We start from the raw sequence: 14388 nt of genomic DNA on the forward strand, positions 1-14388 counted from the left end.
ACAATATATATTAAGTTGGGTACAGTAGTACAGTGCAGGATATGATGTAAATGGTTCCATAAGAATTTGGGAAAGTTATGAAATGTCCGTTTCTGTTTCTGGATCTTGGCTTTTAGCTGAGATGAATCTGTGCTGCACTTTATGTACATGCTCAGTAGTGACCAGTGCTGTGGGGTCGGGGGTGAGATGAATCTGTGCTGCACTTTTTATGTACATGCTCAGTAGTGAGGCAGTGCTGTGGGATCGGAGGTGAGATGAATCTGTGCTGCCCTTTATGTACACGCTCAGTAGTGACCAGTGCTGTGGGATCGGAGGTGAGGTGAATCTGTGCTGCACTTTATGTACACGCTCAGTAGTGAGGCAGTGCTGTGAGGTTGGAGGTGAGATGAATCTGTGATGCACTTTATGTACATGCTCAGTAGTGACCAGTGCTGTGGGGTCGGGGGTGAGATGAATCTGTGCTGCACTTTATGTACATGCTCAGTAGTGACCAGTGCTGTGGGATCGGGGGTGAGATGAATCTGTGCTGCACTTTATGCACATGCTCAGTAGTGACCAGTGCTGTGGGGTTGGAGGTGAGATGAATCTGTGCTGCACTTTATGTACACGCTCCGTAGTGACCAGTGCTGTGGGATCGGAGGTGAGATGAATCTGTGCTGCAATTTATGTACATGCTCAGTAGTGACCAGTGATGTGGGATCGGGGGTGAGATGAATCTGTGCTGCACTTTATGTACATGCTCAGTAGTGACCAGTGCTGTGGGATCGGGGGTGAGATGAATCTGTGCTGCACATGTAAACGCTCAGTAGTGAAACAGCGCTGTGGGGTCGGAGGCTTGGCTTACTGACTCCACAGCCCTGTTTGTCCCTGCAGGCAATAACGGACATCAGGAATAGCGGCAGAGACTCAGTGAGACTTTATAAGAACAAATTGCAGTCAGTGCACAGGAGTTTTATGGAACAGGAATTCTTTTTAAAGCGACAAGTGATTGGTCTGTGGAGAAACAGTGCTGCATGTTTTCTCATTTCCATTGCCAAATACCCTCAGAATATCACCAATATATTAAGCAAGTTTAAAGTAAACTGGTTTCTGGCACATTATAGCTGTTTAATCATGTGGTTCTTTGCTACATTCTGTAAGACACTGCACTTGGGTTGTCACCTTTGTTCCTTTTTCTTATAATATTGAGCATGTATTTACCACTTATTTGGTTGTATGATATTGTGTTTTAATTTAACTTTTAGGGGCTGATTTAAATGATCATCTATCCAGCAGCCATCTGCTGGCAAGCACGCTCCTGCAGAACACAATATTGGGGAACAGTGTCTCGGACCTTGTAGTTCAGCATGAAGGCCCTTATGACTTTTATCAGCATCCTAACATCCAGCAGGTCACGCAGTGCCAGTGTGTGCTGAGGTGCTTCAGCGAAGAGCTGAGCAAGTTGATGGGAGATTGGCCAGATCACCCTGCCTTGCTTCAGGTGAGAAAAGAGCAGGTTCCTATTAAATCCTAAGTAAAATTAGTGTTCTGTATGCCAGAATCCTAAATGTGAATGTCCATCCCTTTTTATTTTTAGAGGGTTTACAGTTTGTGCTGATTTATTTTTTAATCTCTAACTTTGACATACATTTATAAAAATAGCATGTGGTTTAGCACCAGCTTCCACTGGTGGGAGCTTGATAATGTACTGCATAATGACTAATAAGTGCACTGAATAGGTAGCAGTCCGCAGGGAAGTGGGCACTGCAGGTTTTAAATCTGTCTCATTCTATTGAGCTCTGTATTAAGGGGAATCTGTTATGCCGTACATGTAGTCGGGTCTGTGGACAACATGGTATCAAAAAGGAAAATCTGAGCAAAATGCTATCTACAAAGGCTTGTTTCCTTTTATTCCCTGCACAGTCCTACAGGGCAGACGGTCATTCACTGCAGTGACTGCCGATTGGACTCGTATGCGTGCAAATACCAGGAATTTCAATAAAATGCGAAGTTTTCTGAAACTTTTTCCCACAAAAAATGGTTTGATCAATTCCTCCTTCTCTATAACATTCACCTTGCCAGATCAATTACAGTGTTTCAACATGACAGATTCCCTTTTAGGCCCATGTACACATAAGACTAATGTCACCTGTTATCAACAGTCTTGCCCAACACTACAATATGTATGGGTCCAGTCTCCCTTCCCTGACAGAGTATGGGAACAGAAAAATCCGATCTGTCCAATGTCAGATTGCTGATATTTTTGTTCTTTAAGGCTATAGGGTCACAAGATCATTTTTCTCTTATCCGAGAAAATCGGTCAGAGTGTGTGTGGTCAGAGTGTGTGTGGTCAGAGTGTTTCTCCATTCAGTCTGTCCGTGAAAATGGGACCACTCTCCAATGTCATCTTAGTGCGGTCCTATCTTTTCCATGGACCCAAAGACTTGAATGGCTAGCTACATTTCGATTATCGGAGTCAAATGGTTCATGATGAGATTTATTTTTTTTCCCTCAGACCGAGAGTGCTTAAAAAAAAAAAAAATAGGACATATGAGCGGCCTCATTGAAAAAAATGGGAACGAGTGCGCTCCATCAAAACGACAAATATCAGTCGTGTGCACGAGCCCTAAGAGAGAAACTATTAGAGATGTCCATCATTGTCTTTCTCATAGAGAATAGTGCTCTTTATCATTTAACCTTTGTATCTTTTTATTTTCAGCTTGTGGTCATCATTGACAGAATTCAAGGATTTTCGCTCTCTAGTCCTCTTTCCAAATTTTTAAATGGTCTGGAAATTCTTTTAGCAAAATCTCAAGTAAGTACACTTGCAAGTAAGGTATACAAACCTTTTTTCTTCATGGTGTTAATGCTCACCCAGCCCATGTGCAAATAGGGATACATGTTGAATTTTTTGATTTAAAATGAAATATAAGTTGTAGGCATTTTCACATTGTGCCAGGTAACTTATCCCCGAAAATATATTTTTGTTAGTGTATAATGTGATCTATTTTTTTTTTATTTTTTATTTTTTATTTTTTTTTTTTTAAGTAATGAGCTAGCATGCTCAAATAAGGTGTGTTTGAGCATGCCGAAGATACTCTATCGGCAAACAAGCATGCTCCGATAATACCTTATCCAAGCACTCTCGCTCATCACTATTTTATTTTTTTCAAATTAACCTTTTATAATTGTCAAAAGTGTGAAAATTGTCAAGGCAGCCGAAGAATTAAAGGACATCTGTCAGTAGAATCAACCCTCCTAGGCCATCTATATGGGCATGCAAACACGCAAAAAAAGTGGAGTACAGAAGAGCCACCAAAAAACTAAGTAACTTTATTAAATCAATAGTACATACATAAATAAGATGTAGTAAACAAGAGATTACAAAGAGGAAAATAACCAATGATAAAGGGGTTGAAAAAGCTGCTACACAAAATGTTGTAGATAAGCCCCTGATGTAACCTGAAAGATAAGAAAAACGAGATAGATTATACTCACCCGGGGGTCCGGTCCGATGGGTGTCGTGGGCCTCCCATGTTCTAGAAATGACTTGCTCTTTCGGACTTCTGCCGCGGCTCCTGCGCAGGCGTACTTTATCTGCCCTATTGAGGGCAGAGCAGAGTATTGCAGTGCGCAGGGAAAGGTCAGAGAGGTCCGGCGCCTGCGCACTGCAATACTTTACTCTGCCCTCAACAGGCAGAAGTAAGAAGGAGGACGTCATCACTAGAAGATGGGAGGCACCGGACCGGACCGCGACATCAGCGCACTGGACCACGCCCCCCCGGTGAGTATAATCTAACTCGTTTTTACTCTTCGCCACGACAGAACCCACTCACTAACTCACGTGGGTGCTGTCGTGGACTCAATAAAAGAGCATTACCGGTAAGTAATCTGGCTTTTTACTCTTCGCCACGACAGCACCCACTTGAGTTAAGTCCCCGTCACACTAAGTGAGATCGCTAGCGAGATTGCTGCTGAGTCACAAGTTTTGTGACGCATCAGCGACCTCACCTGCGATCTCGCTACGTTTGACAGGTAGCAGCGACCAGGTCCCTGCTGTGAGATCGCTGGTCGTGTCGGAATGACCTGGACATTTTTTTGATCATTGAGGTCCCGCTGTGTAGCATGCATCGGTATGTTTGACACCTTATTAACGACCTCGTTAGCGACTCAGAAGCGAGACACATAGGCGTGCATACCGCCGACATCGTTACAAAGGTCGCTACAGGTCGCCGTATCATTGCTGCGTCGTTGGGAAGATCTGACTGTTTGGCATCTCACCAGCAACCACATAGCGTCACAGCAACGATCCCTACCGACTTTAGTTAGTGAGTGGGTGCTGTCGTGGACTCATTAAAAGAGGATTACCTGTAAGTAATCTGGCTTTTTCTTATCTTTCAGGTTATATCGGGGGCTTATCTACAGCATTACAGAATGCTGTAGATAAACACCTGATGGTGGTGGCCGCATCTCATAGGGCAAAACCAGGGGAAGAGTCTTGAGGAGATCATTTGCATATTCCCAGTGCCTTCTGGGATAAGTGAAGAGTCTCCGCGAGCTCAACGAAAAGAGGAAATCGGAAAAACCGGAAATTTGGCTCATCTTTCATCGTTTTTAAGAAATCTCAAGATGGAAGAGGCCAGGAGCCATTTGGTGAGCTGCATTTCTTGCTACATGTTCACAGATTTACCAGTGGAAAAGCCAAACTTCACATGCCACAAATGCAAGCTTGTGTCCCTGCTGGAGGAAAAGTTGCAAAATCTCGAAGAGAGGTTAGCTACGTTGAAGATCATTAAGGAAGGAGAAGAGTTCTTGGACAGAGCAGAATTATCTCTTCATGTTACAGAAAGAGAAGAAATTCGAAGTGCACCTGAAGAAACAGAGGAATGGAGACATGTGACCCAGAGAAACAGGAGGATCAGGAGGCAGTCAGCACCCATACTGCTCAGAAACCAGTACCAGGCTCTCACGCAGGAAAACGATGAAGAAATACATCAGGATAAGACTTTGCCAACAAACAGCAACCTTGTAAGCCTTCAGAGTCCTCCTGGATGGAGAAAGAAAAATGTTGTGAAGAAGAAACGGAGAGTGGTGGTCATGGGGGATTCCCTGCTGAGAGGAACAGAGGCCGCTATCTGCAGACCGGATATAACTTCAAGAGAAATGTGCTGTCTTCCAGGTGCAAAAATTAAAGATGTGTCTGACAGGATATCAGGACTCTTCAGACCTACAGATGACTACCCATTCCTGCTACTACATGTGGGGACAAATGACACCGCAAGAAACGACCTGGAAACCATCTGCAGAGACTTTGAAGACTTAGGCAAGAAAGTGAAAGAACTGGGAGCGCAGGTGGTCTTCTCTTCCATCCTCCCAGTGGATGGCCATGGAACAAGGAGGTGGAATAAGATTCTGCAGATGAACAACTGGCTACGTTGATGGTGCCGTCAGCAACGATTTGGATTTCTGGATCACGGAGTGAACTACTTATACGATGGACTACTTGCTAGAGATGGCGTGCACCTTACGAAGACTGGAAAGCATGTATTTGGAAGTCGCCTTGCTACACTTGTAAGGAGAGCTTTAAACTAGAACAACATGGGAAGGGAAGCAAAAGACCAGAAAAAGCCATACACCTGACAAATGCTATTGAGAACTCTGCTATTAGAAGTGGAAAGGAAGAACAAAGACGAAAGAATATAATTAATAAAAATATTGGAGAAAGAGAAACCAATCACAAACTAAAATGTTTCTATACTAATGCACAAAGCATGGGCAACAAACAAGGAGAATTGGAACTACTAACACAGGAAAAGAAATATGATGTCATTGGCATCACTGAAACTTGGTGGGACAATACACATGATTGGAATACAAGGCTAGAAGGATACAACTTATTTGCAAGAAACAGACTTGATAAACGAGGAGGGGGTGTCGCATTGTATGTTCGAAACGCGTATATCTGCACAGAGATTGAAGCTTCAGAGACTGGGAGTTCTGTGGAAACTGTTTGGGTAAGAATACAAGGACAGAACAATGGAAAGGACACCATTGTAGGCATTTACTACAGGCCGCCTGTGCAAGCCGAAGATATGGATGAACTCTTTATGCATCAAATGGCCAAGTTCTCCAAAAAATATGACATAGTTGTCATGGGAGATTTCAACTATCCAGACATTTGTTGGGAATCTCTCTCAGGCAAAACTAACAGGTCAAGGAAATTCTTATCCTCTCTTGCTGACAACTTTATCTTCCAAAAGGTAAGGGAGAAAACAAGGGGAACTGCTACCTTGGATCTAATCCTTATAAACAGGGAGGAAATGGTTGAGGAGGTAAAAGTGGCTGGGACCCTAGGAGGTAGCGACCATGCTATTTTAGAATTTTGGATAACTAGAGGCGGAAGACCTGTGAAGACTCAGACGTCAAGGTTAGATTTCAGAAAGGCAGATTTTAAGGGATTCAGAAAGAGAATTGGAGGGATCCAATGGCTGGATATCCTTAAAGACAAAAATGTCCAGGAAGGATGGGAAATCTTGAAAAATGAAATTCTCAAAGCACAGTTGTTAACAATTCCGAAAAGAGGGAAGAATAGGAAGCATTTAAGGAAACCAGGATGGATGAACGCAGAACTTAAGCACATGCTAAAAAGGAAGAAAAAAATGTTTATAAAATGGAAAGAGGGAGGCATATCTAAAGAAGAATATAATGCTGTCTGCAGAACCTGCAGGGCACAAATCAGATTATCTAAAGCTGAAAATTAACTGAGGCTTGCAAGAGATGTCAAAAGCAATAATAAAGGATTTTGGGGATATGTCAAAAGTAAAAGAAAAGTCAAAGATGCTATAGGATTTTTACAGGATGAAAATGATGAAATGGTAAGACAGGATGTTGAGAAGGCTGAACTTTTAAATTCCTATTTTGCATCTGTTTTCTCTCAGAAAGGAAATGCAACATCAACTGTTATTCACTGTCCTATTAAGGGAATAGAAGAATCCAGGATATCTATAAACAGAAAGATAGTGAGGAAACACTTAGCTAACCTAAATGAATTCAAGTCTCCAGGTCCAGATGAATTACACCCCAGAGTACTGAAGGAGATAGCAGAAGAAATTTTTGAACCCCTCTCCATAATCTTTGGAAATTCTTGGAGAACAGGAGAAGTGCCAGAAGACTGGAGAAGAGCAAATGTTGTTCCTATCTTCAAAAAGGGGAAGAAGGTGGTCCCAGGCAACTATAGGCCGGTGAGTCTGACTTCTATACCAGGAAAGATCTTTGAACAAATTATTAAACAACATGTATGTCAATACCTGGATAAGAATGAAGTGATTAAACAGAGTCAGCATGGGTTTGTAACTAATAAGTCATGTCAGACTAACTTAATTTCCTTCTATGACGGTATCACTGATTGGGTGGATCAAGGAAATGCTGTAGATATAGTTTATCTTGACTTCAGCAAAGCATTTGACAAAGTCTCTCATACAATCCTTATTGAAAAAATGACTAAGTATGGAATGGACAAGGCAACTGTTAGGTGGATTCATAACTGGCTTAGTGATCGGACCCAAAGAGTGGTCGTAAATGGCTGCACATCCAGTTGGAAGAATGTCTCAAGTGGGGTACCACAGGGCTCTGTCCTGGGCCCTGTATTGTTCAACATCTTTATCAACGATTTAGATGAAGGAATTGAGGGTAAACTGATTAAATTTGCTGATGACACAAAGCTAGGAGGGATAGCTAATACTAGAGAAGAGAGAGAGAGGATTCAAAACGATTTAAATAAACTGGAGAAGTGGGCAGCAACTAACAGAATGGTTTTTAACAGGGAGAAATGCAAAGTACTACATCTGGGCAATAAAAATGAAAAAAGCATATATAGAATGGGAGGAATAGGGCTAAGTGACAGCACATGTGAAAAAGACTTGGGTATACTAATAGATCACAGACTGAATATGAGTCAACAGTGTGATGCAGCAGCAAAAAAGGCAAATGCAATTCTAGGATGTATTAACAGAAGCATACAGTCTAGATCACGTGAAGTCATTATTTCCCTCTACTCCTCTTTGGTCAGACCTCATCTGGAATATTGTGTCCAGTTTTGGGCACCACATTTTAAAAAAGACATCAACAAACTGGAGCAAGTTCAGAAAAGAGCGACCAGAATGGTGACTGGTCTGCAAACCCTGTCTTATGAGGAAAGGTTGCAGGATTTGGGAATGTTTAGTTTGCAAAAGAGAAGACTGAGAGGAGACTTAATAGCTGTCTACAAATATCTAAAGGGCTGTCACATTGTAGAAGGATCAACTTTATTCTCATTTGCACAAGGAAAGACTAGAAGCAATGGGATGAAACTGAATGGGAGGAGACACAGATTAGATATTAGAAAAAACTTTTTGACAGTTAGAGTGATCAATGAGTGGAACAGGCTGCCACGAGAAGTGGTGAGTTCTCCTTCAATGGAAGTCTTCAAACAGAGGCTGGACAGACATCTGACTGGGATGATTTAGCGAATCCTGCTTTGAGCAGGGGGTTGGACCAGATGGCCCAGGAGGTCCCTTCCAACTCTACGATTCTATGATTCTATGATTCTATGAAAAATAAGGTGACCGATTCCCTTTAATCTTTATTTCCTATTTTGTGTTAATGAGATTCTCGTGTCCTAAGGGCGGGGCTGGGGTATGTGTGCTCTTATTAGGTATTCATAATGCAGACTTCTGACAGGTCAGTGATCCCTCACTGACCTGCCCCCTAGATTGCATAATGAATATCAGCACATACTGAATTAAAAAAACGCTTTTGCAGGCAGGTGCCAGCCGTGGCAGCTCTCGGAGATAGCAGAGCTTATTTAATCCAGAACACAAGATCTCGTGCTTAAACAATGAGAGGGGTCATGGAGAGTTGTGGTCTCCTGCTCTGCATGCCGGGATCCAACAAGTATAGACCCGACTTTTCCTCGAAAGTCAATTAATTTAGACAGTCCTTCTGGACACTTCTGAGTACTTTAATATATTTTAAAAGGTTATCCGGGGGTGGGGGGGTGTCCGGATAAGGAGATGGGCGGGCGCAGGAAACGCTAGCTCCGTGCTCCTGCAGACTACCGCTGCCCACAGCATCAGGCAGCATCGGGGAAAACCTGCGATTTCACTTAACGAGGCCTCAGGCGGGGTCCAGGCACCGATGGGGTGTGTTACGAGGAGCCAGGGAGTAGCGCCGGGCAGGATACCTGTCTTTGTGCCAGCGCCCGGGTAAAATCAAGATGGCTTCCGCAGCACTCGCCATGCGGCCAGCGGTGGTGTGGAGCACTCTGGGGGGGGGGTCTGATTTCCTGACACCGGGTCAGACCTCGCCGGAAAGGGACATAAGTGCAGCGGAGCAGGCACAGGAGAGATCGGGCAGTTCCTCACCTAGTAGCCCAGAGAAGCAAGGCAACAAACCGCAAGTATATGCACCTGCATCTGACATAGGGCACCCCTCCACCCCCATCACTGAGGCCAAACTAAAGTCCCTGCTAGGAGATTTAAAGCAGGCTATACACACACACCTCAGCCTTCACTGCACTACAGAAAGACATTGGGCACATAGGTGACATAACAGCCCATATTGAGGAGAATCTGGAGGAATTCACCACAGCCCACAACCACTTAGTGGACGCTCACAATGAGGCAGATGAGGAGATTACCACTCTAAAACTGATGCTGGAGGACAGCTCCAGGCACAACAATCTGTGCTTAAGGAGGATACCGGAAAGCGTTGCTGCTGACACTTTGAAGGACTTCCTAATGGATTTCTTGACCACACTAGTCCTCGAAGCGGAACAGCGAGACTTCCTAATAGAGCGCACTGGATCCCCAAATCCAAAAGTGCCCCCACCTCTGCGCCCAGGGATGTAATTGCCAGGTTTCATTTTTATTACTTCAAAGAAGCCATTAGCAAAGCAGCGGGCGGACTGGAGCTCCCGGAAAGGTTCAAAAGCATCATGGTGTTCACCGACCTCTCCGCCGTCACCCTGAACAGAAGGTGGGAATTCTCCACAGCCACCAAGATCTTATCGGACAACGGGATTGTGTACAAGTGGGGCTACCCGGTGAAGTTGATCGTCACCAGGAACTGAGCCACACAGGTCCTGACCCCCCCCAAGAGGCCATGACTCTGCTGCAGCAGTGGCCGCTGGTGACGGTGGATGAGGATACCAGCTCCCCGCTGAAGAAGATGATGCCACCCACCCTGATGGAGTGGACATGAACAAGAGAAGAGAATACAAGACTATTTTTTCACCATGGTCTGCGGAGGCACGAGTGTAGAATTTTTTGTTTCTCTTAACACCCCCCAATGTATACTGGATAGCGGCGCATATCCAGGAGGTTCACTTAGAACCGAACTCTATTTTTTTTAAACTGTGAGGGATTTTTCATAAAATTAAAATTTGTTTTTTGTTATTCCCCCCATTGTTTCCTAATTGTCTATTGGTGACACATAGATTTTAACTGTAATCTGTACGTGGTTCTTCACATTTCCAGCATTAATGTAAAAAGACTGAATAGTCCGTTCAAAGGATCCCTGTTATGGAAATAGGCCCAATCCCTAAAAGCAGAAGTAGTATGCGTTCAGGAAACCCACCAAAATAGCACTGAAAATATAGCGTCCCAAAACAAAAAAAGCGAGACCACGCCAAATAGAGGAAATTAACCAAAACATAGCCGCATTAGAAGAGACACACAAACATAGCCCCACAAACACAATCCTCCAAAAATTACAGAAACTAAGGTATGAATTATAATACAAATATTACCACAATCTACGGAGAAGTAAAGCTAAATATTATTGGCGGGGAAGCAAAGCGAGCAAAATATTAGCTAACAAAAATAAAGCCAAAATGACCAAACAAAGAATAGCCTACATACCAGATGACCAAAAAAATATATAATATATAACCCCAAACAAATCGCCAATACCATCTCACATTACTATTCTTCCCGCTATAATCTACAGGAAAATAGCGCAATACTACAACCTACTTCTCAACTAATAAATCAGTTCTTAGGCTGGTTTCACATTAGCGCTTTTTAAGCGCACGCACGGCCGGGGGTAGCTCCGCCCCCGAGCCGGCTCTCTGCCCGGCGTGCCCGCCCCTTGCTTGTAGCGCCGCCTCCTAGCGCACAGCGGCGCCTGCGATCGGCGCACCCTATCTTTAGCATAGGGTGAGCAGATCGTGTGCAGGCCGTGCGCTAGTTGCGCTTTGACCTGCGCTGCGCACTTTTGACGGTGCGCCGTGCGTGCCAAAATCCGAAAAGTTTGATTTTGGCGCGCACGGCGCACCGTCAAAAGTGCGCAGCGCAGGTCAAAGCGCAACTAGCGCACGATCTGCGCACCCTATGCTAAAGATAGGGTGCGCCGATCGCAGGCGCCGCTGTGCGCTAGGAGGCGGCGCTACAAGCAAGGGGCGGGCACGCCGGGCAGAGAGCCGGCTCGGGGGCGGAGCTACCCCCGGCCGTGCGTGCGCTTAAAAAGCGCTAATGTGAAACCAGCCTTAGAGAGCGTACAAATTCCTAAAATACCAGAAAACTCATTACTAAAGTTGAGCGACTTTGGTCGGATCGGGTTTCATGAAACAAAATTTGTTTCAGATGAAACTGGTCCGACTAGGGCAAAAAAAAGTCGGAGTTTCGTCCAAAACCCGACCCCAATGCAAGTCAGTGGGAAATAAAAGTCGGCATTGAGCGGATGACATTCATCCACTCAATGCCGACTTTTAATCCCCATTGACTTGCATTGGGGTCGGGTTTCGGACGAAACTCCGACTTTTTTTTGCCCTAGTCGGACCAGTTTCATCTGAAACAAATTTTGTTTCATGAAACCCGATCCGACCAAAGTTGCTCAACTCCACTCATTACACATGTTGAATGAACCAATATCCCAAACAGAAATTCAGCAAACAGAGGAATGAAAAACAACAAGTCCCCCTGACGGTCTAACGAGCAAATATTTCAAAATATTCCAAGATATACTGATCCCTCACATGACTTCAATTTTCCAAAATTTAATGCAAGCTGGGATAATACCAGAAGAGAAGATTTAGGCAACAATTATATCCATCCCCAAACCAGGAAATATCTCTGATCAAACCATCAATTTTTGGCCAATTTCATTGTTGAACACAGGCCTAAAGATTTACACCAAAATCCTAGCTAATTGGATCTCAGAAATAATCCTGGCCTTAGTGCATAAAGGCCAAGTGGGGTTTGTTTAGTCTAGACAGACCCTAGATGGTTTGAGGAGTATGATCGATATCTTCCATGTGGCCGGAGGAAGACGGACCCCATCTATGCTCCTCTCTTTAGCTGCCAAAAAGGTGTTTGATCGGGGGCATTTGGGAGTTTTTGCTCGGTGTTGTCCAGATTTGGGTTTGACGGTAATATCCTTTGAGCGATCACCCCTCTATATTCTAACCCGTCAGACTCAGTTCTTATTTTAGGAATGATGTCTGATACATTTGATATCACTAATGGAACGAGGCAGGGGTGCCCACTTTCTCCCCTAATATTTGCATTAATAATGAGAGCCTTACCTGAAAAAAATAGATCACATCCTGGGATAGCTGGTATTAAAATTGGTAATGTAGAGCACAAAATTGGGCTGTTTGCGGACGACATTATTTTATCCCTTATCAATCCCGAAGAGTCACTCAATAGAGTAAGGCTAATAGAGGCTAGGTTCACATTAGCGTACTGGGGCTCTGCAGAGGGCTGCGTAATTCCTCCCTGAAGCTCCGCACACTTCTGCACTTTTTCCATTTTGGTCCACCTACTTCTGCATGCCTCATGCGAACCTATCTTTAACATGCGGATGTTTGAGGATGCGGTTTTGACGCACCCGCCGACCGCACTGGAACGCAACAAGCTGTGTTTTGCGCAGACGGCAGGCTCATCAAAACAACACATCCACATCCGCATGTCCTGCGTACCCAATTTTAAAGATAGGAACGCTGGACACATGCAGAAGTAGGAATACCTAAACAGAAGTGCGGATGTGGGCGGAGCTTTAGGGAGGAAGTACGCAGCCAACTGCAGAGCCCTGGTACGCTAATGTGAAACCAGCCTTAGATTACTGGTTGCAGCCATTCTGACTTAATCAGAGCGTATAGATTTAGCATGAAGAAGAGCTGAGGAAGCTGCCCCCGCCCACACCAGGGTCTCCACATACGAAATCCATAGACAGTGAGGTGCTTATCACAGGTGGGGGCGTTGCTGGACTAGTGTACCCCTGGTCTATATGGTTCTATTAGGTGTTTTTTGTAGAATAAGTTGTACTTTCTGTTTTGTACCATTTTGACGTAAATATACATTTTGAAAAGATACAAAGTGGGGGGACAGGATTCTAACGGTTTATGTTTCGTAGAATTTATAATGTGACTACTTCAATTTCTTTATTTTTCAATAGGACTGGGAAGAAAATGCTAGCCGGAATCTGTCTCTTAGAAAAAACCTTGATGAAGTTACACAGCTTATATTCCAGTGGCGTAAACTCGAACTGACGTAAGGATTTTTATTCTTTGATCTTTGGTGAAAGCCATTATTCTAATCCTGCTACATCCAGATTCATGCTGGTTAATGTAAGCCTGTAGACTATTGCTCCATGTAAGCTCTGCCTTTACTGTTGCATTATGAAGAAAATACAAAAATATATCGGTGAGGTTGAAACCCCCACAGATACAGCGCTCTTCAGTCTGTGTTGTACCACCCTCGCAGATATCCGGAAGTCATTGAGCATTCCTTTATTTCCTAGTACTGGTTGATATCTAATCTAACATACGGAGCTGTGATGGTGTGATATGTTAAGTGGGTATCATTTTGTGTATATTTTTATTTTACGTATTTCCATAGAGCATTCCTTATATTTCTGGATAGTAAGGTCTAGCTTCTTTGTCCAATATGTAAATTGTCTCAGTTCCCTTCTTCTCTTCATTGTACAGTTCATTACCTAAGTGGATTTCTTTTTTGTCTTGCAGCTGCTGGTCTTTGAGTCTTGACAATGCCGTAAAGCGACATGCCGAAAAATCCCATAAGCACTGGTTTTCTATTTACCAATTGATTGAAGATTACCTGCAAGTGGAACAGAAGGAAGGTGACGTAATAAATGCCTGTCCGTCATTGATGTTCTTGCTTTGTACAAAGCTGTTTATTTGACATTTGTATGCTGGTTTTATATGCAGGGAATGATCAAGAGCAATCATTTCAGTCTGTTATAAAGACATTGCAGGCATTTATCGAAGGATCCACTTTGGGAGAATTCCAGTCTCGTCTCCACATGATACTGGTTTTTCACTGTCATGTTCTTCTTGTTCCACAAACATCTAGGAAAGGTATGCTATTTTAATGAAAACAACTTATCTTTTTTAATTCCTAATGTAAATAA

At 43.7% G+C, this 14388-nt stretch overlaps 1 protein-coding gene across 2 annotated transcripts in view; it reads left to right on the forward strand.

The window, feature by feature from the left end:
• The window catches only part of MDN1 (midasin AAA ATPase 1), a 476296-nt gene that overhangs the window by 366234 nt on the left and 95674 nt on the right, over positions 1–14388 (forward strand). For both annotated transcript variants that reach the window (XM_073589565.1, XM_073589566.1), the window contains exons 66-70: positions 1245–1480; positions 2699–2794; positions 13414–13508; positions 13982–14097; positions 14186–14335. In XM_073589565.1, the coding sequence (XP_073445666.1) occupies positions 1245–1480; positions 2699–2794; positions 13414–13508; positions 13982–14097; positions 14186–14335 (693 nt within the window). The remainder of the gene's footprint in view (positions 1–1244; positions 1481–2698; positions 2795–13413; positions 13509–13981; positions 14098–14185; positions 14336–14388) is intronic.

This window comes from Dendrobates tinctorius, unplaced genomic scaffold, assembly GCF_039654945.1.
Source record: "Dendrobates tinctorius isolate UK_male_01 unplaced genomic scaffold, ASM3965494v1 ptg000111l, whole genome shotgun sequence".
Taxonomy (NCBI): domain Eukaryota; kingdom Metazoa; phylum Chordata; class Amphibia; order Anura; family Dendrobatidae; genus Dendrobates; species Dendrobates tinctorius.